The 22,300-nt window shown below is 42.3% G+C and overlaps 1 protein-coding gene and 2 long non-coding RNA genes across 18 annotated transcripts in view; 2 read left to right on the top strand and 1 right to left on the bottom strand.

Moving 5' to 3' along the window:
• LOC118381908 (acidic amino acid decarboxylase GADL1-like) overlaps nucleotides 1–21,715 on the top strand; it is a 46,707-nt gene extending 24,992 nt beyond the window's left edge. The window contains exons 9-14 of the mRNA XM_052509160.1: nucleotides 9,187–9,303; nucleotides 9,608–9,672; nucleotides 10,458–10,539; nucleotides 11,263–11,462; nucleotides 17,832–17,973; nucleotides 18,543–21,715. Of these exons, the coding sequence (XP_052365120.1) occupies nucleotides 9,187–9,303; nucleotides 9,608–9,672; nucleotides 10,458–10,539; nucleotides 11,263–11,462; nucleotides 17,832–17,973; nucleotides 18,543–18,716 (780 nt within the window). The 3' untranslated portion in view covers nucleotides 18,717–21,715. The remainder of the gene's footprint in view (nucleotides 1–9,186; nucleotides 9,304–9,607; nucleotides 9,673–10,457; nucleotides 10,540–11,262; nucleotides 11,463–17,831; nucleotides 17,974–18,542) is intronic.
• On the top strand, nucleotides 9,754–10,389 carry LOC127924420 (uncharacterized). 7 transcript variants are annotated; one of them, XR_008117880.1, is made up of 3 exons: nucleotides 9,754–9,894; nucleotides 10,105–10,194; nucleotides 10,375–10,389. It is a non-coding gene; the product is annotated as an uncharacterized LOC127924420 (long non-coding RNA). The 7 variants fall into 7 exon arrangements; XR_008117882.1 differs by having other exon boundaries at nucleotides 9,754–10,089; nucleotides 10,150–10,194; XR_008117878.1 differs by lacking the exon at nucleotides 10,375–10,389 and adding an exon at nucleotides 10,315–10,354 and having other exon boundaries at nucleotides 9,754–10,014; nucleotides 10,045–10,194.
• LOC127924419 (uncharacterized) lies at nucleotides 11,477–15,102 on the bottom strand. 10 transcript variants are annotated; one of them, XR_008117871.1, is made up of 5 exons: nucleotides 14,825–15,102; nucleotides 13,839–14,754; nucleotides 13,135–13,198; nucleotides 12,590–12,813; nucleotides 12,280–12,397 (listed from the first exon to the last, which is right to left on the bottom strand). It is a non-coding gene; the product is annotated as an uncharacterized LOC127924419 (long non-coding RNA). The 10 variants fall into 10 exon arrangements; XR_008117869.1 differs by having other exon boundaries at nucleotides 12,590–12,685; nucleotides 13,135–14,754; XR_008117874.1 differs by lacking the exon at nucleotides 12,590–12,813.
• Nucleotides 21,716–22,300: the final 585 nt, after the last annotated feature.

The raw sequence follows: 22,300 nt of genomic DNA, 5'->3' as shown, positions 1-22,300 counted from the left end.
GTTAGGGAACTGCTGTTGATTATACCCATGGTGAGGGTTAGGGAACTGCTGATTATACCCATGGTGAGGGTTAGGAACTGCTGTTGATTATACCCATGGTGAGGGTTACTGCTGTTGATTATACCCATGGTGAGGGTTAGGGAACTGTGTGATTATACCCATGGTGAGGGTTAGGAACTGCTGTTGATTATACCCATGGTGAGGGTTAGGAACTTGTTGATATACCCATGGTGAGGGTTATTATACCCATGGTGAGGGTTACTGCTGTTGATTATACCCATGGTGAGGGTTAGGGAACTGCTGTTGATTATACCCATGGTGAGGGTTAGGGTACTGCTGTTGATTATACCCATGGTGAGGGTTAGGGAACTGCTGTTGATTATACCCATGGTGAGGGTTAGGGTACTGCTGTTGATTATACCCATGGTGAGGGTTAGGGAACTGTTGATTATACCCATGGTGAGGGTTAGGGAACTGCTGTTGATTATACCCATGGTGAGGGTTAGGAAACTGCTGTTGATTATACCCATGGTGAGGGTTAGGGAACTGCTGTTGATTATACCCATGGTGAGGGTTAGGGAACTGCTGTTGATTATACCCATGGTGAGGGTTAGGGAACTGTTGATTATACCCATGGTGAGGGTTAGGGAACTGCTGTTGATTATACCCATGGTGAGGGTTAGGGAACTGCTGTTGATTATACCCATGGTGAGGGTTAGGAACTGCTGTTGATTATACCCATGGTGAGGGTTAGGAAACTGCTGTTGATTATACCCATGGTGAGGGTTGCGAACTGCTGTTGATTATACCCATGGTGAGGGTTAGGGAACTGTTGATTATACCCATGGTGAGGGTTAGGGAACTGTTGATTATACCCATGGTGAGGGTTAGGGAACTGCTGTTGATTATACCCATGGTGAGGGTTAGGGAACTGCTGTTGATTATACCCATGGTGAGGGTTAGGAAACTGTTGATTATACCCATGGTGAGGGTTAGGGTACTGCTGTTGATTATATCCATGGTGAGGGTTAGGAAACTGTTGATTATACCCATGGTGAGGGTTAGGGTACTGCTGTTGATTATACCCATGGTGAGGGTTAGGGAAATGCTGTGATTATACCCATGGTGAGGGTTAGGAAACTGCTGTGGTGAGGGTTAGATTATTATACCCATGGTGAGGGTTAGGGAACTGCTGTTGGTGAGGGTTATATTATACCCATGGTGAGGGTTAGGAAACTGTTGATTATACCCATGGTGAGGGTTAGGAACTGCTGTTGATTATACCCATGGTGAGGGTTAGGGAACTGCTGTTGATTATACCCATGGTGAGGGTTAGGGAACTGCTGTTGATTATACCCATGGTGAGGGTTAGGGAACTGCTGTTGATTATACCCATGGTGAGGGTTAGGAACTGCTGATTATACCCATGGTGAGGGTTATATTATACCCATGGTGAGGGGAACTGCTGTTGATTATAGTTGCTGATTATACCCATGGTGAGGGTTAGGGAACTGCTGTTGATTATACCCATGGTGAGGGTTAGGAAACTGCTGTTGATTATACCCATGGTGAGGGTTAGGGAACTGTTGATTATACCCATGGTGAGGGTTAGGGAACTGCTGTTGATTATACCCATGGTGAGGGTTAGGGTACTGCTGTTGATTATACCCATGGTGAGGGTTAGGGAACTGCTGTTGATTATACCCATGGTGAGGGTAAGGAAACTGCTGTTGATTATACCCATGGTGAGGGTTAGGAAACTGTTGATTATACCCATGGTGAGGGTTAGGAAACTGCTGTTGATTATACCCATGGTGAGGGTTAGGGAACTGCTGTTGATTATACCCATGGTGAGGGTTAGGAAACTGCTGTTGATTATACCCATGGTGAGGGTTAGGGAACTGCTGTTGATTATACCCATGGTGAGGGTTAGGGAACTGCTGTTGATTATACCCATGGTGAGGGTTAGGGAACTGCTGTTGATTATACCCATGGTGAGGGTTAGGAAACTGCTGTTGATTATACCCATGGTGAGGGTTAGGGAACTGCTGTTGATTATACCCATGGTGAGGGTTAGGGAACTGCTGTTGATTATACCCATGGTGAGGGTTAGGGAACTGCTGTTGATTATACCCATGGTGAGGGTTAGGGAACTGCTGTTGATTATACCCATGGTGAGGGTTAGGGAACTGCTGTTGATTATACCCATGGTGAGGGTAAGGAAACTGCTGTTGATTATACCCATGGTGAGGGTTAGGGAACTGCTGTTGATTATACCCACATTATATTGTTGTCTGATGGTATATAATATTAATGACCAGGATGATGGAGTAACATTATATTGTTGTCCTCTGATGGTATATAGTATTAATGACCAGGATGATGGAGTAACATTATATTGTTGTCTGATGGTATATAGTATTAATGACCAGGATGATGGAGTAACATTATATTGTTGTCCTCTGATGGTATATAGTATTAATGACCAGGATGATGGAGTAACATTATATTGTTGTCCTCTGATGGTATATAGTATTAATGACCAGGATGATGGAGTAACATTATATTGTTGTCCTCTGATGGTATATAGTATTAATGACCAGGATGATGGAGTAACATTATATTGTTGTCCTCTGATGGTATATAGTATTAATGACCAGGATGATGGAGTAACATTATATTGTTATCTGATGGTATGTAGTATTAATGACCAGGATGATGGAGTAATATTATATTGTTGTCTGATGGTATATAGTATTAATGACCAGGATGATGGAGTAACATTATATTGTTGTCCTCTGATGGTATATAGTATTAATGACCAGGATGATGGAGTAACATTATATTGTTGTCTGATGGTATATAGTATTAATGACCAGGATGATGGAGTAACATTATATTGTTGTCCTCTGATGGTATATAGTATTAATGACCAGGATGATGGAGTAACATTATATTGTTGTCCTCTGATGGTATATAGTATTAATGACCAGGATGATGGAGTAACATTATATTGTTGTCTGATGGTATATAGTATTAATGACCAGGATGATGGAGTAACATTATATTGTTGTCCTCTGATGGTATATAGTATTAATGACCAGGATGATGGAGTAACATTATATTGTTGTCCTCTGATGGTATATAGTATTAATGACCAGGATGATGGAGTAACATTATATTGTTGTCTGATGGTATATAGTATTAATGACCAGGATGATGGAGTAACATTATATTGTTGTCCTCTGATGGTATATAGTACTAATGACCAGGATGATGGAGTAACATTATATTGTTGTGTGATGGTATATAGTATTAATGACCAGGATGATGGAGTAACATTATATTGTTGTGTGATGGTATATAGTATTAATGACCAGGATGATGGAGTAACATTATATTGTTGTCCTCTGATGGTATATAGTATTAATGACCAGGATGATGGAGTAACATTATATTGTTGTCTGATGGTATATAGTATTAATGACCAGGATGATGGAGTAACATTATATTGTTGTCCTCTGATGGTATATAGTATTAATGACCAGGATGATGGAGTAACATTATATTGTTGTCTGATGGTATATAGTATTAATGACCAGGATGATGGAGTAACATTATATTGTTGTCTGATGGTATATAGTATTAATGACCAGGATGATGGAGTAACATTATATTGTTGTCCTCTGATGGTATATAGTATTAATGACCAGGATGATGGAGTAACATTATATTGTTGTCCTCTGATGGTATATAGTATTAATGACCAGGATGATGGAGTAACATTATATTGTTGTCCTCTGATGGTATATAGTATTAATGACCAGGATGATGGAGTAACATTATATTGTTGTCCTCTGATGGTATATAGTATTAATGACCAGGATGATGGAGTAACATTATATTGTTGTCCTCTGATGGTATATAGTATTAATGACCAGGATGATGGAGTAACATTATATTGTTGTCTGATGGTATATAGTATTAATGACCAGGATGATGGAGTAACATTATATTGTCCTCTGATGGTATATAGTATTAATGACCAGGATGATGGAGTAACATTATATTGTCGTCTGATGGTATATAGTATTAATGACCAGGATGATGGAGTAACATTATATTGTCCTCTGATGGTATATAGTATTAATGACCAGGATGATGGAGTAACATTATATTGTTGTCTGATGGTATATAGTATTAATGACCAGGATGATGGAGTAACATTATATTGTTGTCTGATGGTATATAGTATTAATGACCAGGATGATGGAGTAACATTATATTGTTCTCTGATGGTATATAGTATTAATGACCAGGATGATGGAGTAACATTATATTGTTGTCCTCTGATGGTATATAGTATTAATGACCAGGATGATGGAGTAACATTATATTGTTGTCCTCTGATGGTATATAGTATTAATGACCAGGATGATGGAGTAACATTATATTGTCGTCTGATGGTATATAGTATTAATGACCAGGATGATGGAGTAACATTATATTGTCCTCTGATGGTATATAGTATTAATGACCAGGATGATGGAGTAACATTATATTGTCCTCTGATGGTATATAGTATTAATGACCAGGATGATGGAGTAACATTATATTGTCCTCTGATGGTATATAGTATTAATGACCAGGATGATGGAGTAACATTATATTGTTGTCTGATGGTATATAGTATTAATGACCAGGATGATGGAGTAACATTATATTGTTGTCTGATGGTATATAGTATTAATGACCAGGATGATGGAGTAACATTATATTGTCCTCTGATGGTATATAGTATTAATGACCAGGATGATGGAGTAACATTATATTGTTGTCTGATGGTATATAGTATTAATGACCAGGATGATGGAGTAACATTATATTGTCCTCTGATGGTATATAGTATTAATGACCAGGATGATGGAGTAACATTATATTGTTGTCTGATGGTATATAGTATTAATGACCAGGATGATGGAGTAACATTATATTGTCCTCTGATGGTATATAGTATTAATGACCAGGATGATGGAGTAACATTATATTGTCCTCTGATGGTATATAGTATTAATGACCAGGATGATGGAGTAACATTATATTGTCCTCTGATGGTATATAGTATTAATGACCAGGATGATGGAGTAACATTATATTGTCCTCTGATGGTATATAGTATTAATGACCAGGATGATGGAGTAACATTATATTGTTGTCTGATGGTATATAGTATTAATGACCAGGATGATGGAGTAACATTATATTGTTCTCTGATGGTATATAGTATTAATGACCAGGATGATGGAGTAACATTATATTGTTGTCTGATGGTATATAGTATTAATGACCAGGATGATGGAGTAACATTATATTGTTATCCTCTGATGGTATGTAGTATTAATGACCAGGATGATGGAGTAACATTATATTGTTGTCCTCTGATGGTATATAGTATTAATGACCAGGATGATGGAGTAACATTATATTGTCCTCTGATGGTATATAGTATTAATGACCAGGATGATGGAGTAACATTATATTGTCCTCTGATGGTATATAGTATTAATGACCAGGATGATGGAGTAACATTATATTGTTGTGTGATGGTATATAGTATTAATGACCAGGATGATGGAGTAACATTATATTGTTGTGTGATGGTATATAGTATTAATGACCAGGATGATGGAGTAACATTATATTGTTGTCCTCTGATGGTATATAGTATTAATGACCAGGATGATGGAGTAACATTATATTGTTGTCTGATGGTATATAGTATTAATGACCAGGATGATGGAGTAACATTATATTGTTGTCCTCTGATGGTATATAGTATTAATGACCAGGATGATGGAGTAACATTATATTGTTGTCTGATGGTATATAGTATTAATGACCAGGATGATGGAGTAACATTATATTGTTCTCTGATGGTATATAGTATTAATGACCAGGATGATGGAGTAACATTATATTGTTGTCCTCTGATGGTATATAGTATTAATGACCAGGATGATGGAGTAACATTATATTGTTGTCCTCTGATGGTATATAGTATTAATGACCAGGATGATGGAGTAACATTATATTGTTGTCCTCTGATGGTATATAGTATTAATGACCAGGATGATGGAGTAACATTATATTGTTGTCCTCTGATGGTATATAGTATTAATGACCAGGATGATGGAGTAACATTATATTGTTGTCCTCTGATGGTATATAGTATTAATGACCAGGATGATGGAGTAACATTATATTGTTGTCCTCTGATGGTATATAGTATTAATGACCAGGATGATGGAGTAACATTATATTGTTGTCTGATGGTATATAGTATTAATGACCAGGATGATGGAGTAACATTATATTGTCCTCTGATGGTATATAGTATTAATGACCAGGATGATGGAGTAACATTATATTGTCCTCTGATGGTATATAGTATTAATGACCAGGATGATGGAGTAACATTATATTGTCCTCTGATGGTATATAGTATTAATGACCAGGATGATGGAGTAACATTATATTGTTGTGTGATGGTATATAGTATTAATGACCAGGATGATGGAGTAACATTATATTGTTGTCTGATGGTATATAGTATTAATGACCAGGATGATGGAGTAACATTATATTGTCCTCTGATGGTATATAGTATTAATGACCAGGATGATGGAGTAACATTATATTGTTGTCCTCTGATGGTATATAGTATTAATGACCAGGATGATGGAGTAACATTATATTGTTGTCCTCTGATGGTATATAGTATTAATGACCAGGATGATGGAGTAACATTATATTGTTGTGTGATGGTATATAGTATTAATGACCAGGATGATGGAGTAACATTATATTGTCCTCTGATGGTATATAGTATTAATGACCAGGATGATGGAGTAACATTATATTGTCCTCTGATGGTATATAGTATTAATGACCAGGATGATGGAGTAACATTATATTGTCCTCTGATGGTATATAGTATTAATGACCAGGATGATGGAGTAACATTATATTGTTGTCTGATGGTATATAGTATTAATGACCAGGATGATGGAGTAACATTATATTGTTGTCTGATGGTATATAGTATTAATGACCAGGATGATGGAGTAACATTATATTGTCCTCTGATGGTATATAGTATTAATGACCAGGATGATGGAGTAACATTATATTGTTGTCTGATGGTATATAGTATTAATGACCAGGATGATGGAGTAACGTTATATTGTTGTCCTCTGATGGTATATAGTATTAATGACCAGGATGATGGAGTAACATTATATTGTTGTCTGATGGTATATAGTATTAATGACCAGGATGATGGAGTAACATTATATTGTCGTGTGATGGTATATAGTATTAATGACCAGGATGATGGAGTAACATTATATTGTCGTCTGATGGTATATAGTATTAATGACCAGGATGATGGAGTAACATTATATTGTCCTCTGATGGTATATAGTATTAATGACCAGGATGATGGAGTAACATTATATTGTCCTCTGATGTTATATAGTATTAATGACCAGGATGATGGAGTAACATTATATTGTTGTCTGATGGTATATAGTATTAATGACCAGGATGATGGAGTAACATTATATTGTTCTCTGATGGTATATAGTATTAATGACCAGGATGATGGAGTAACATTATATTGTTGTCTGATGGTATATAGTATTAATGACCAGGATGATGGAGTAACATTATATTGTTATCTCTGATGGTATGTAGTATTAATGACCAGGATGATGGAGTAACATTATATTGTTGTCCTCTGATGGTATATAGTATTAATGACCAGGATGATGGAGTAACATTATATTGTCGTCTGATGGTATATAGTATTAATGACCAGGATGATGGAGTAACATTATATTGTCCTCTGATGGTATATAGTATTAATGACCAGGATGATGGAGTAACATTATATTGTTGTCTGATGGTATATAGTATTAATGACCAGGATGATGGAGTAACATTATATTGTTGTCCTCTGATGGTATATAGTATTAATGACCAGGATGATGGAGTAACATTATATTGTCCTCTGATGGTATATAGTATTAATGACCAGGATGATGGAGTAACATTATATTGTCCTCTGATGGTATATAGTATTAATGACCAGGATGATGGAGTAACATTATATTGTCCTCTGATGGTATATAGTATTAATGACCAGGATGATGGAGTAACATTATATTGTTGTCCTCTGATGGTATATAGTATTAATGACCAGGATGATGGAGTAACATTATATTGTTGTCCTCTGATGGTATATAGTATTAATGACCAGGATGATGGAGTAACATTATATTGTTGTCCTCTGATGGTATATAGTATTAATGACCAGGATGATGGAGTAACATTATATTGTTGTGTGATGGTATATAGTATTAATGACCAGGATGATGGAGTAACATTATATTGTCCTCTGATGGTATATAGTATTAATGACCAGGATGATGGAGTAACATTATATTGTCCTCTGATGGTATATAGTATTAATGACCAGGATGATGGAGTAACATTATATTGTTGTGTGATGGTATATAGTATTAATGACCAGGATGATGGAGTAACATTATATTGTTGTCTGATGGTATATAGTATTAATGACCAGGATGATGGAGTAACATTATATTGTTGTCTGATGGTATATAGTATTAATGACCAGGATGATGGAGTAACATTATATTGTTGTCTGATGGTATATAGTATTAATGACCAGGATGATGGAGTAACATTATATTGTTGTCTGATGGTATATAGTATTAATGACCAGGATGATGGAGTAACATTATATTGTCCTCTGATGGTATATAGTATTAATGACCAGGATGATGGAGTAACATTATATTGTTGTCTGATGGTATATAGTATTAATGACCAGGATGATGGAGTAACATTATATTGTCCTCTGATGGTATATAGTATTAATGACCAGGATGATGGAGTAACATTATATTGTTGTCCTCTGATGGTATATAGTATTAATGACCAGGATGATGGAGTAACATTATATTGGGCACAGACGTCAATTCACCCGTCTGTTCCACGTTGGTTTAATGTAATTTCATTGAGATGACGTGGAAACAACGCTGATTCAACCAGTGTGTGTTCCCAGTGGGATGATGTTGTTGTTGTTGTTGTTGTTGACAGGGAGCGTTGCCCTTCATGGTGAACGCCACAGCAGGGACCACCGTACTAGGGGCCTTCGACCCGCTGGAGGAGATAGCTGACATCTGTGAACGACACAATCTATGGATGCATGTAGATGTAAGTGGATCTTAATTAAAGATCATTCTTTCATTCATTCATCGATTTATCGATCCATCAATCCGTTTGGGTATTGATAAGTAGTTTGTTTGTTCCTTTAATCATTCACTCAATCACCCTCTTTTCTGTCTGTTTTCTGTCTGTTCTTTGTCTCTTCTCTGTCTGTTCTCTGTTCTCTGTCTTCTCTGTCTGTTCTCTGTCTTCTCTGTCTGTTCTCTGTCTTCTCTGTCTGTTCTCTGTCTTCTCTGTCTGTTCTCTGTCTGTTCTCTGTCTGTTCTCTGTCTGTTCTCTGTCCTTCCTGTAGGCATGTTGGGGAGGAGGAGCCCTGATGTCTAAGAAACACAGATACCTGCTGCAGGGCATTCACAGGTAAGACAACAGGTATATCTGGAGGAGGAAGTAAGACAACAGGTTTATCTGGAGGAGGAAGTAAGACAACAGGTATATCTGGAGGAGGTAGTAAGACAACAGGTTTATCTGGAGGAGGTAGTAAGACAACAGGTTTATCTGGAGGAGGTAGTAAGACAACAGGTATATCTGGAGGAGGTAGTAAGACAACAGGTATATCTGGAGGAGGTAGTAAGACAACAGGTATATCTGGAGGAGGTAGTAAGACAACAGGTTTATCTGGAGGAGGTAGTAAGACAACAGGTTTATCTGGAGGAGGTAGTAAGACAACAGGTTTATCTGGAGGAGGTAGTAAGACAACAGGTATATCTGGAGGAGGTAGTAAGACAACAGGTTTATCTGGAGGAGGTAGTAAGACAACAGGTTTATCTGGAGGAGGTAGTAAAACAACAGGTTTATCTGGAGGAGGTAGTAAGACAACAGGTTTATCTGGAGGAGGTAGTAAGACAACAGGTTTATCTGGAGGAGGTAGTAAGACAACAGGTATATCTGGAGGAGGTAGTAAGACAACAGGTATATCTGGAAGAGGTAGTAAGACAACAGGTTTATCTGGAGGAGGTAGTAAGACAACATGTTTATCTGGAGGAGGTAGTAAGACAACAGGTTTATCTGGAGGAGGTAGTAAGACAACAGGTATATCTGGAGGAGGAAGTAAGACAACAGGTTTATCTGGAGGAGGAAGTAAGACAACAGGGATAAACTGTTCATAATAACAGGTGGTTTCTGTTGCTTTGTTTCCCTCTTAGAGCCAACTCAGTAGCATGGAATCCTCACAAGATGCTGATGGCTGGTCTACAGTGCTGTGCATTCATGGTTCGGGACAAAACGGTACGATAAACACGGCCTCCTCTTCCTCTTCCCCCCCTTCTTCCCCATCTTGCTCACCTTAATCATCTTCATCATCTTCCTCAAATCAAATCAGTGTATCACTTACACACTTACACATGGTTAGCAGATGTTATTGCGAGTGTAACGAAATCTCGTTCTCATTATTTTCCTCCTCTTCTTCCTCAACTCAAATCGAATTTTATTGGTCACATACACATGGTTAGCAGATGTTGTTGCGATTGTAGCGAAATCTCTTTCTCATTGTGTTTCTCCTCTTCCTCCTCATTATCTTCATCCTCTTCCTCATTCTCCTCCTCTGACCTAGATGTGTGTATGTATTGGTATTGATATGTAGGCTACGTTTCCTTTTACAATTTGTTTTATTGTAGTTCTGTCCTTGAGCTGTTCTTGTCTATTAATTTTCTGTATTAATTAATGTTGTGTAATATGTCATGTGTGGACCATAGGAAGAGTAGCTGCTGCTTTCGTAACAGCTAATAACGACCCTAATAAAATACCAAAATATCTCTTCCTCCTCTTTCTCCTCCTTCCTCCCCCACCTCTTCCTTCGTTATCCAGATTCTGCTCCAGAGACTCATATGTTCTTTCTGTGTTCCGTTGTTCTAGAATCTTCTCCAGAGACTCATATGTTCTCTCTGTGTTCCGCTGTTCTAGAATCTTCTCCAGAGACTCATATGTTCTCTCTGTGTTCCGTTGTTCTAGAATCTTCTCCAGCGGTGTCACTCGGCCCAGGCCTCCTACCTCTTCCAGCAGGATAAGTTCTATGATGTCAGCTATGACACGGGAGACAAGTCCATTCAGTGCAGCCGCAAGCCCGACGCCTTCAAGTTCTGGCTGATGTGGAAAGCCATCGGCACCAAGGGTCTGGAAGAGAGAGTGGACAGAGCCCTCGCTATGGCCAGGTCAGTTTGAAACAAAAATATATTTCTCTTTTGTTTTTCCTCCAAAGACTTGATAGCAGACTCATCTATGTAGCCTGGTCCCAGATCTGTTTTTGCTCTGGTCCAGTGAAATGCTTACAGTGTTGGTCTAATGTATGAGCTTTAGTGTACATTGTAGTGGCAGGCCGTCTGCACCGTAGCAACAGTAAATCTCCCAGCCCTCTACTGGCCCCCTTTTAACATATATTTAAACTTTATTTAACTTGGCAAGTCAGTTAAGATCAAATTATTTTTTACAATGACGGCCTACCGGGGAACAGTGGGTTTAACTGCCTTGTTCAGGTGCAGAACGACAGATTTTTACCTTGTCAGCTCGGGGATTCGATTTATCAACCTTTCGGTTACTGGCCCAGCGCTTTGACCACTAGGCTACCTGCCGTCCCTCCACTCTAACCACTAGGCTACCTGCCGTCCCTCCACTCTAACCACTAGGCTACCTGCCGTCCCTCCACTCTAACCACTAGGTTACCTGCCGTCCCTCCACGCTAACCACTAGGTTACCTGCCGTCCCTCCACTCTAACCACTAGGCTACCTGCCGTCCCTCCACTCTAACCACTAGGTTACCTGCCGTCCCTCCACCCTAACCACTAGGCTACCTGCCGTCCCTCCACTCTAACCACTAGGTTACCTGCCGTCCCTCCACTCTAACCACTAGGCTACCTGCCGTCCCTCCACTCTAACCACTAGGCTACCTGCCGTCCCTCCACTCTAACCACTAGGCTACCTGCCGTCCCTCCACTCTAACCACTAGCTTACAGTGTTGCTACCTGCCGTCCCTCCACTCTAACCACTAGGCTACCTGCCGTCCCTCCACTCTAACCACTAGGCTACCTGCCGTCCCTCCACTCTAACCACTAGGTTACCTGCCGTCCCTCCACTCTAACCACTAGGTTACCTGCCGTCCCTCCACTCTAACCACTAGGCTACCTGCCGTCCCTCCACTCTAACCACTAGGCTACCTGCCATCCCTCCACTCTAACTACTAGGCTACCTGCCGTCCCTCCACTCTAACCACTAGGCTACCTGCCGTCCCTCCACTCTAACCACTAGGCTACCTGCCGTCCCTCCACGCTAACCACTAGGCTACCTGCCGTCCCTCCACTCTAACCACTAGGTTACCTGCCGTCCCTCCACTCTAACCACTAGGCTACCTGCCGTCCCTCCACTCTAACCACTAGGTTACCTGCCGTCCCTCCACTCTAACCACTAGGCTACCTGCCGTCCCTCCACTCTAACCACTAGGTTACCTGCCGTCCCTCCACTCTAACCACTAGGTTACCTGCCGTCCCTCCACTCTAACCACTAGGTTACCTGCCGTTCCTCCACTCTAACCACTAGGCTACCTGCCGTCCCTCCACTCTAACCACTAGGCTACCTGCCGTCCCTACACTCTAACCACTAGGCTACCCTGCCGTCCCTACACTCTAACCACTAGGCTACCTGCCGTCCCTCCACTCTAACCACTAGGCTACCTGCCGTCCCTCCACTCTAACCACTAGGTTACCTGCCGTCCCTCCACTCTAACCACTAGGCTACCTGCCGTCCCTCCACTCTAACCACTAGGTTACCTGCCGTCCCTCCACTCTAACCACTAGACTACCTGCCGTCCCTCCACTCTAACCACTAGGCTACCTGCCGTCCCTCCACTCTAACCACTAGACTACCTGCCGTCCCTCCACTCTAACCACTAGGCTACCTGCCGTCCCTCCACTCTAACCACTAGGCTACCTGCCGTCCCTCCACTCTAACCACTAGGTTACCTGCCGTCCCTCCACTCTAACCACTAGGCTACCTGCCGTCCCTCCACTCTAACCACTAGGTTACCTGCCGTCCCTCCACTCTAACCACTAGGTTACCTGCCGTCCCTCCACTCTAACCACTAGGTTACCTGCCGTCCCTCCACTCTAACCACTAGGTTACCTGCCGTCCCTCCACTCTAACCACTAGGCTACCTGCCGTCCCTCCACTCTAACCACTAGGCTACCTGCCGTCCCTCCACTCTAACCACTAGGTTACCTGCCGTCCCTCCACTCTAACCACTAGGTTACCTGCCGTCCCTCCACTCTAACCACTAGGCTACCTGCCGTCCCTCCACTCTAACCACTAGGCTACCTGCCGTCCCTCCACTCTAACCACTAGGTTACCTGCCGTCCCTCCACTCTAACCACTAGGTTACCTGCCGTCCCTCCACTCTAACCACTAGGCTACCTGCCGTCCCTCCACTCTAACCACTAGGTTACCTGCCGTCCCTCCACTCTAACCACTAGGTTACCTGCCGTCCCTCCACTCTAACCACTAGGCTACCTGCCGTCCCTCCACTCTAACCACTAGGCTACCTGTCACCCTTGAACATGATCCTGGAGCATCCATGACTCAGACTGTCTGATCAGCTAATAGCCCAGTCCATCACCTTACACCATCCATGACTGACCCCCTCAGACTGTCTGGTCCTGTCTGGTCCTGTCTGTTCCTGTCTGGTCCTGTCTGATCAGCTAATAGCCCAGTCCATCAGCTTACACCATCCATGACTGACCCCCTCAGACTGTCTGGTCCTGTCTGATCAGCTAATAGCCCAGTCCATCACCTTACACCATCCATGACTGACCCCCTCAGACTGTCTGGTCCTGTCTGGTCCTGTCTGTTCAGCTAATAGCCCAGTCCATCACCTTACACCATCCATGACTGACCCCCTCAGACTGTCTGGTCCTGTCTGATCAGCTAATAGCCCAGTCCATCACCTTACACCATCCATGACTGACCCCCTCAGACTGTCTGGTCCTGTCTGATCAGCTAATAGCCCAGTCCATCACCTTACACCATCCATGACTGACCCCCTCAGACTGTCTGGTCCTGTCTGATCAGCTAATAGCCCAGTCCATCACCTTACACCATCCATGACTGACCCCCTCAGACTGTCTGGTCCTGTCTGATCAGCTAATAGCCCAGTCCATCACCTTACACCATCCATGACTGACCCCCTCAGACTGTCTGGTCCTGTCTGATCAGCTAATAGCCCAGTCCATCACCTTACACCATCCATGACTGACCCCCTCAGACTGTCTGGTCCTGTCTGATCAGCTAATAGCCCAGTCCATCACCTTACACCATCCATGACTGACCCCCTCAGACTGTCTGGTACTGTCTGGTCCTGTCTGATCAGCTAATAGCCCAGTCCATCACCTTACACCATCCATGACTGACCCCCTCAGACTGTCTGGTCCTGTCTGATCAGCTAATAGCCCAGTCCATCACCTTACACCATCCATGACTGACCCTCAGACTGTCTGGTCCTGTCTGATCAGCTAATATCCCAGTCCATCACCTTACACCATCCATGACTGACCCCCTCAGACTGTCTGGTCCTGTCTGATCAGCTAATAGCCCAGTCCATCACCTTACACCATCCATGACTGACCCCCTCAGACTGTCTGGTCCTGTCTGATCAGCTAATAGCCCAGTCCATCACCTTACACCTAGAAGCCAGACTACTTTAACGTTATAGCAAAAGGATTGAAGGGATTGATGACAAATATTATCTTTGAATGTCTTTAGATTCAAATGGTTTCATTGTGTATTTAAGTTGCTTGATCAAATGTTTTGTGTGTGTGGGGGGGGACAATACAGAGTGATGGGAAGGGCTCTGCATCGAATGTAATTAGGATCTGTCCAATGCTTCCTGCTCTCAGCGTCTCTGCCCAAAATACCAAAGCAGTAGCTAGCTACAAATAGACTGTTTAGCAAAAGGTGGCCGACCCTGAAGACCTAAGACCTACTAAGGTATGCAGACTTCTGCCGAATCATCTACATCATATCTGTTAGAGCAGGGCTTGAGCAAAAGCCTGCACAGTCACCCGGTAAGTCTCCAGGAGGACAGGAGGCCATCTCTACACTGTGGTCACCTCTGGTCTAGACACAGTAACATTGCTCATCCAAAACAGTATGTTTTCCATACACTCAGAGTAGTAGCAGTTTAACTATGGAGTAAAACCCTATACCTGAGATACCCCTCTCTAATAGATATAACCCAGGCTGAGGAACGATAGATCTTCTACACGAGCAACCACAGCATCTCCACAGCTTTCTAACAAGGTGCACAGTGGAGAATACAGAGGCAGACTGGGCTCGGCAGACTGGGCTCGGCAGACTGGGCTCGGCAGACTGGGCTCGGCAGACTGGGCTCGGCAGAATGGGCTCGGCAGACTGGGCTCGGCAGACTGGGCTCGGCAGACTGGGCTCGGCAGACTGGGCTCGGTAGAATGGGCTCGGCAGACTGGGCTCGGCAGACTGGGCTCGGCAGACTGGGCTCGGCAGACTGGGCTCGGCAGACTGGGCTCGGTAGAATGGGCTCGGTAGAATGGGCTCGGCAGAATGGGCTTGGCAGACTGCATGTAATTCAAGCAGCCCTAGAAAATCGAGCTGTATATTTGGGAGGTCAGCCGGTTCTATTTCTGGGCCGTTGGTAGGAAAATTACAGTCGGGTCAGGGGGTTCCTTAACTATTCTGTGTGGCATTTAGTTGTCCTCTCATCTATTCTGATCCAGATGACCTACGGTCACCTTTACAGTTCAGGACCTACTGATTGGCGGGGGGTGTGTGGGACTAAGATAGGGGAGGGGGTCGTACGACACGAGGCCAGACAACGGCCAGGCTATTTTCAGACTGTTACTGATAAGCCCTGCTCACTCCACTCCATTCATGTGTCTAATGCTGTATAGGATTCAGTGGGTCGGTCGGTGCCGTTTAACATGAGGGAGGACCGGTCCTTTTTATTTCCCCGTGAACACGCCCTTATTTCTAATACATCCTATTGGATGACTGTCGTTCATATTCATATTCACCCAGTTCAGTGATAGGTTTAGGCTACTGTCATTCATATTCACCCAGTTCAGTGATAGGTTTAGGCTACTGTCATTCATATTCACCCAGTTCAGTGATAGGTTTAGGTTACTGTCATTCATATTCACCCAGTTCAGTGATAGGTTTAGGCTACTGTCATTCATATTCACCCAGTTCAGTGATAGGTTTAGGCTACTGTCATTCATATTCACCCAGTTCAGTGATAGGTTTAGGCTACTGTCATTCATATTCACCCAGTTCAGTGATAGGTTTAGGCTACTGTCATTCATATTCACCCAGTTCAGTAATAGGTTTAGGTTACTGTCATTCATATTCACCCAGTTCAGTGATAGGTTTAGGCTACTGTCATTCATATTCACCCAGTTCAGTGATAGGTTTAGGCTACTACATGATACTCTATTGTTTCCCTATACCCATCATGAGGTTGCCTAGCCTATGAATGAAAGTTTACAACATAGGTGGACACAGGACGAGAGAACAATTTGAGTAGTCAAGGTGACAGTGACACATTCCTTGCCTGCATCTAGCTGATCTAGGGTTTAATCATTAGTCTTAACAGTTGCAAATGAGAGTTTCTATTGGACACATTCAGGTGTGTTTATCCCCGTTTCGTTCCGTTTTAAGAAACGTTTTTCAACAGAATCGGAATGAATATACGCCTGTCTGGCTGGAGGACAGGGCCCTCTAGTGGTGGTCTAGAGGATAGCAGGAGGACAGGGACCTCTAGTGGTGGTATAGAGGATAGCAGGAGGACAGGGACCTCTAGTGGTGGTATAGAGGATAGCAGGAGGACAGGGCCCTCTAGTGGTGGTATAGAGGATAGCAGGGGGACAGGGCCCTCTAGTGGTGGTCTAGAGGATAGCAGGAGGACCACTGCTATGTCTGGTTGGAGGACAGGGTCCTCTAGTGGTGGTCTAGATGATAGGAGGACAGGGCCCTCTAGTGGTGGTCTAGAGGATAGCAGGAGGACAGGGCCCTCTAGTGGTGGTCTAGAGGATAGCAGGAGGACCACTGGAGCAGGATTGCTGTGTTGGACAGACTAGAAGACACATGTCAGTGTCTGGCTGGAGGACAGGGCCCTCTAGTGGTGGTCTAGAGGATAGCAGGAGGACCACTGGAGCAGGATTGCTGTGTTGGACAGACTAGAAGACACATTTCAGTGTCTGACTGGAGGACAGGGCCCTCTAGTGGTGGTCTAGAGGATAGCAGGAGGACCACTGGAGCAGGATTGCTGTGTTGGACAGACTAGAAGACACATTTCAGTGTCTGGCTGGAGGACAGGGCCCTCTAGTGGTGGTCTAGAGGAAAGCAGGAGGACCACTGGAGCAGGATTGCTGTGTTGGACAGACTAGAAGACACATTTCAGTGTCTTCAAAAAGGTTCAGTAAAACTCTTGTAGCCTGAAAAAGGGGTTTCGTACGGTTGTGTCATGTAATTATTTGTGACACTCTCGACTTCCTTCTCTTTGGTAGATATCTGGCAGAGGAGATCAAGAAGAGAGATGGATTCCGTCTTGTGATGGAGCCGGAGTACACCAACGTCTGTTTCTGGTACATTCCTCCCAGTCTGAGGGACATGGCTGACGGACCTGAGTTCTGGAGAAATGTCCATGCGGTAAGTCAGAGGAGGACATCCCCCTCGTTATACAGAACACGATCCTCTCCTTTCCTGTGGTGTTCTTCAACATTAACAGACGCCCTGTCATCAATAACACAACAACAAAAAATATCATTGAATTCAGGAATTAATTCATGTTGAAAAACAAAACAAAACAAAAAAAGATTCATTTCACAGGATATGAATGAGACAAATGTTAGCTAAGCGTGAGGATTTAGGCTCCAGTCTCTTTTGGGAGGCGTGGGTTCAGATCCCACCACTGACACCAGATGTCAAGCATGACCAAAATCCTCCAATCCTAATCCATACGGAAATGGACCTTAGATCTGTATGTGGAGACTCTAAATACAACTTGACTTTGGTTATTATGTCCCAATAATCTCTCCTTTCTGCCGTGAATTCATGGATTTGAAAGGTAATGACTGGTACATGGAAACACCAATTCAGTGTTCTCACACGTGAATCAGTGTTTACTTCACAAGGAAGGAGAGATTATTGGAAATACTGACGCCTTAACTTCCCAGTTCCACCATCTCACAAGCGTATGTACTACTCCCTACCCCCAGGTGGCGCCAGTGGTTAAGGAGCGCATGATGAAGAAGGGCTCTATGATGGTAGGCTACCAGCCCCATGGAGACAAGGCTAACTTCTTCAGACAGATCATCATTAGCCCTCAGGTCAGCAGAGAAGACATGGACTTTCTGCTGGACCAAATACACAGCCTGGGGATGGACTTATGATCCCATGGGGAATACCTACAAAATGGCACCCCATTCCCTCAATGAGCCCTGGTCAAAAGTAGTGCACTATATACAGGGAATTTGAGTACCATTTTGAACAAAACCCAAATGGTCATGTTCAGTAGGCACGAAACAGGAGATCCTGTTTTGAAACTGAGTGAAACGGAAGAGGTGGTACCCCAAACATCCTATAAGAAGTTTCCAAACGTCCTATAAGAAGTTTCCAAACATCCTATAAGAAGTTTCCAAACATCCTATAAGAAGTTTCCAAACATCCTATAAGAAGTTTCCAAACATCCTATAAGAAGTTTCCAAACATCCTATAAGAAGTTTCCAAACATCCTATAAGAAGTTTCCAAACATCCTATAAGAAGTTTCCAAACATCCTATAAGAAGTTTCCAAACATCCTATAAGAAGTTTCCAAACATCCTATAAGAAGTTTCCAAACATCCTATAAGAAGTTTCCAAACATCCTATAAGAAGTTTCCAAACATCCTATAAGAAGTTTCCAAACATCCTATAAGAAGTTTCCAAACGTAATTTAAGAAGTTTCCAAACATCCTATAAGAAGTTTCCAAACGTCCTATAAGAAGTTTCCAAACATCCTATAAGAAGTTTCCAAACATCCTATAAGAAGTTTCCAAACATCCTATAAGAAGTTTCCAAACGTCCTATAAGAAGTTTCCAAACATCCTATAAGAAGTTTCCAAACGTCCTATAAGAAGTGTGTTAACTTGTTCTCTTATTTGGTGCCCCAGGGCTGTGCAGAAGCCTCAGCATGTCATCCTTCCATTGCCCGTCTCCATAAAGTGCTCAAACGAGTACCTCTTTCTGCTATTCACTATCGATTCCATTTGTAATTCTGAGGACAGGCAGTGTGTCCGTCCATGAGACTGTAGACACAGTAGCTTGTGTCCGTCCATGAGACAGTAGACACAGTAGCTTGTTCACGTCCATGAGACTGTAGACACAGTAGCTTGTGTCCGTCCATGAGACTGTAGACACAGTAGCTTGTGTCCGTCCATGAGACAGTAGACACAGTAGCTTGTGTCCGTCCATGAGACTGTAGACACAGTAGCTTGTTCACGTCCATGAGACAGTAGACACAGTAGCTTGTGTCCGTCCATGAGACAGTAGACACAGTAGCTTGTTCACGTCCATGAGACTGTAGACACAGTAGCTTGTTCACGTCCATGAGACTGTAGACACAGTAGCTTGTTCACGTCCATGAGACTGTAGACACAGTAGCTTGTTCACGTCCATGAGACTGTAGACACAGTAGCTTGTGTCCCTCCATGAGACTGTAGACACAGTAGCTTGTTCACGTCCATGAGACTGTAGACACAGTAGCTTGTTCACGTCCATGAGACTGTAGACACAGTAGCTTGTTCACGTCCATGAGACTGTAGACACAGTAGCTTGTTCACGTCCATGAGACTGTAGACACAGTAGCTTGTGTCCGTCCATGAGACTGTAGACACAGTAGCTTGTGTCCGTCCATGAGACTGTAGACACAGTAGCTTGTGTCCGTCCATGAGACTGTAGACACAGTAGCTTGTGTCCGTCCATGAGACTGTAGACACAGTAGCTTGTTCACGTCCATGAGACTGTAGACACAGTAGCTTGTTCACGTCCATGAGACTGTAGACACAGTAGCTTGTTCACGTCCATGAGACTGTAGACACAGTAGCTTGTTCACGTCCATGAGACTGTAGACACAGTAGCTTGTGTCCGTCCATGAGACTGTAGACACAGTAGCTTGTGTCCGTCCATGAGACAGTAGACACAGTAGCTTGTGTCCGTCCATGAGACTGTAGACACAGTAGCTTGTGTCCGTCCATGAGACTGTAGACACAGTAGCTTGTTGACGTCCATGAGACAGTAGACACAGTAGCTTGTGTCCGTCCATGAGACTGTAGACACAGTAGCTTGTTGACGTCCATGAGACTGTAGACACAGTAGCTTGTTGACGTCCATGAGACAGTAGACACAGTAGCTTGTGTCCGTCCATGAGACTGTAGACACAGTAGCTTGTTGACGGTTTTCAGGGCTCAACCTCTTCATAGGAACCAATTTCAGATAAATAAAAAACTCAAAAGTCATTATCCTTTATGTCAATGTGATTTATTTTTTTTTGAGTAATATAATAAATACTGTTTTAATATAACTGCTGTTGGAAAACGAGGCGTGCAACTTTTAGTAAAAGCTGAAATGTTTCGAAGAGATTTTAGGAGATACGATTTTAAGCGATACCGATTGATTGTAAGAGATTTATATAAATATTAATATATGTTTATTACTTGATGAGATTAATATATAAATCTTTAGAGAATAATGATGTGTAATGTGATGCTTTAAATCTATTTTAGTTCTTTATTTTCATTTAGGATTTTCTCTTTTGAATTAATTTTACGATTAACTTTTACGATTTTAAAATCATTTAAAAAAAATGTTTTTAAAAACGTAGCACACCTAGTGCCTGAATACTGTGAGTCCATCTACATCAATCAGATCTTAAAATGGCTACCGTTGTTATGTTTAATAAACAGTTGTTGTTGTTTTTAGCAACACTTAACTTAAAGCCAGACAGATGAAATGCTTTCTTTCTATGTTTTAAACGGACTCAAAATGCCTGTTATTTAGTCATTACTACGAGACGATAATAAGACGATATAAGTGGTCAAACCTTAATGCATTACAGCTGCTTTATAATACATTATACCAGTTGGCTTTAAAAGGAATGTGTTTTATTTTGTAGCTTGGTGTTTACTTTAAACTTGTACCAAGTTCTGTGTACAATACTAGGATACGTGCATTCTGTAGTAATACCTCATATGGTATTCTGGCAAGACATTCTGTTTTCTCTTGTTGTTTTTGTTTTGTTCAGATATGTTGTCTGAAAAAAGCCTGTACGTGTTTGTTTGTTTTGTAGATGGAGGTTTCACTGAGAATTATTTATTTTCTTTATCAGTGAAAATAAAACCATTTGTTTACTGAATCAGGTTGTTGTCCAGTATCTTTTGACTTCATAGCCTGGTATAGATCTCTGTGTGTTTTAGCCCACTCCTCTGATTACAGACTGCCTCTTCATAGCCTGGTATAGATCTCTGTGTGTTTTAGCCCACTCCTCTGATTACAGACTGCCTCTTCATAGCCTGGTATAGATCTCTGTGTGTTTTAGCCCACTCCTCTGATTACAGACTTCCTCTTCATAGCCTGGTATAGATCTCTGTGTGTTTTAGCCCACTCCTCTGATTACAGACTTCCTCTTCATAGCCTGGTATAGATCTCTGTGTGTTTTAGCCCACTCCTCTGATTACAGACTTCCTCTTCATAGCCTGGTATAGATCTCTGTGTGTTTTAGCCCACTCCTCTGATTACAGACTTCCTCTTCATAGCCTGGTATAGATCTCTGTGTGTTTTAGCCCACTCCTCTGATTACAGACTTCCTCTTCATAGCCTGGTATAGATCTCTGTGTGTTTTAGCCCACTCCTCTGATTACAGACTTCCTCTTCATAGCCTGGTATAGATCTCTGTGTGTTTTAGCCCACTCCTCTTCATAGCCTGGTATCTCTGGTATTA

The sequence above is a fragment of the Oncorhynchus keta genome, unplaced genomic scaffold (assembly GCF_023373465.1).
Source record: "Oncorhynchus keta strain PuntledgeMale-10-30-2019 unplaced genomic scaffold, Oket_V2 Un_contig_4011_pilon_pilon, whole genome shotgun sequence".
Classification (NCBI taxonomy): domain Eukaryota; kingdom Metazoa; phylum Chordata; class Actinopteri; order Salmoniformes; family Salmonidae; genus Oncorhynchus; species Oncorhynchus keta.
The sequence above is the reverse complement of the archived record's forward strand: the minus strand, read 5'-3'. Positions and strand labels throughout refer to the sequence as shown.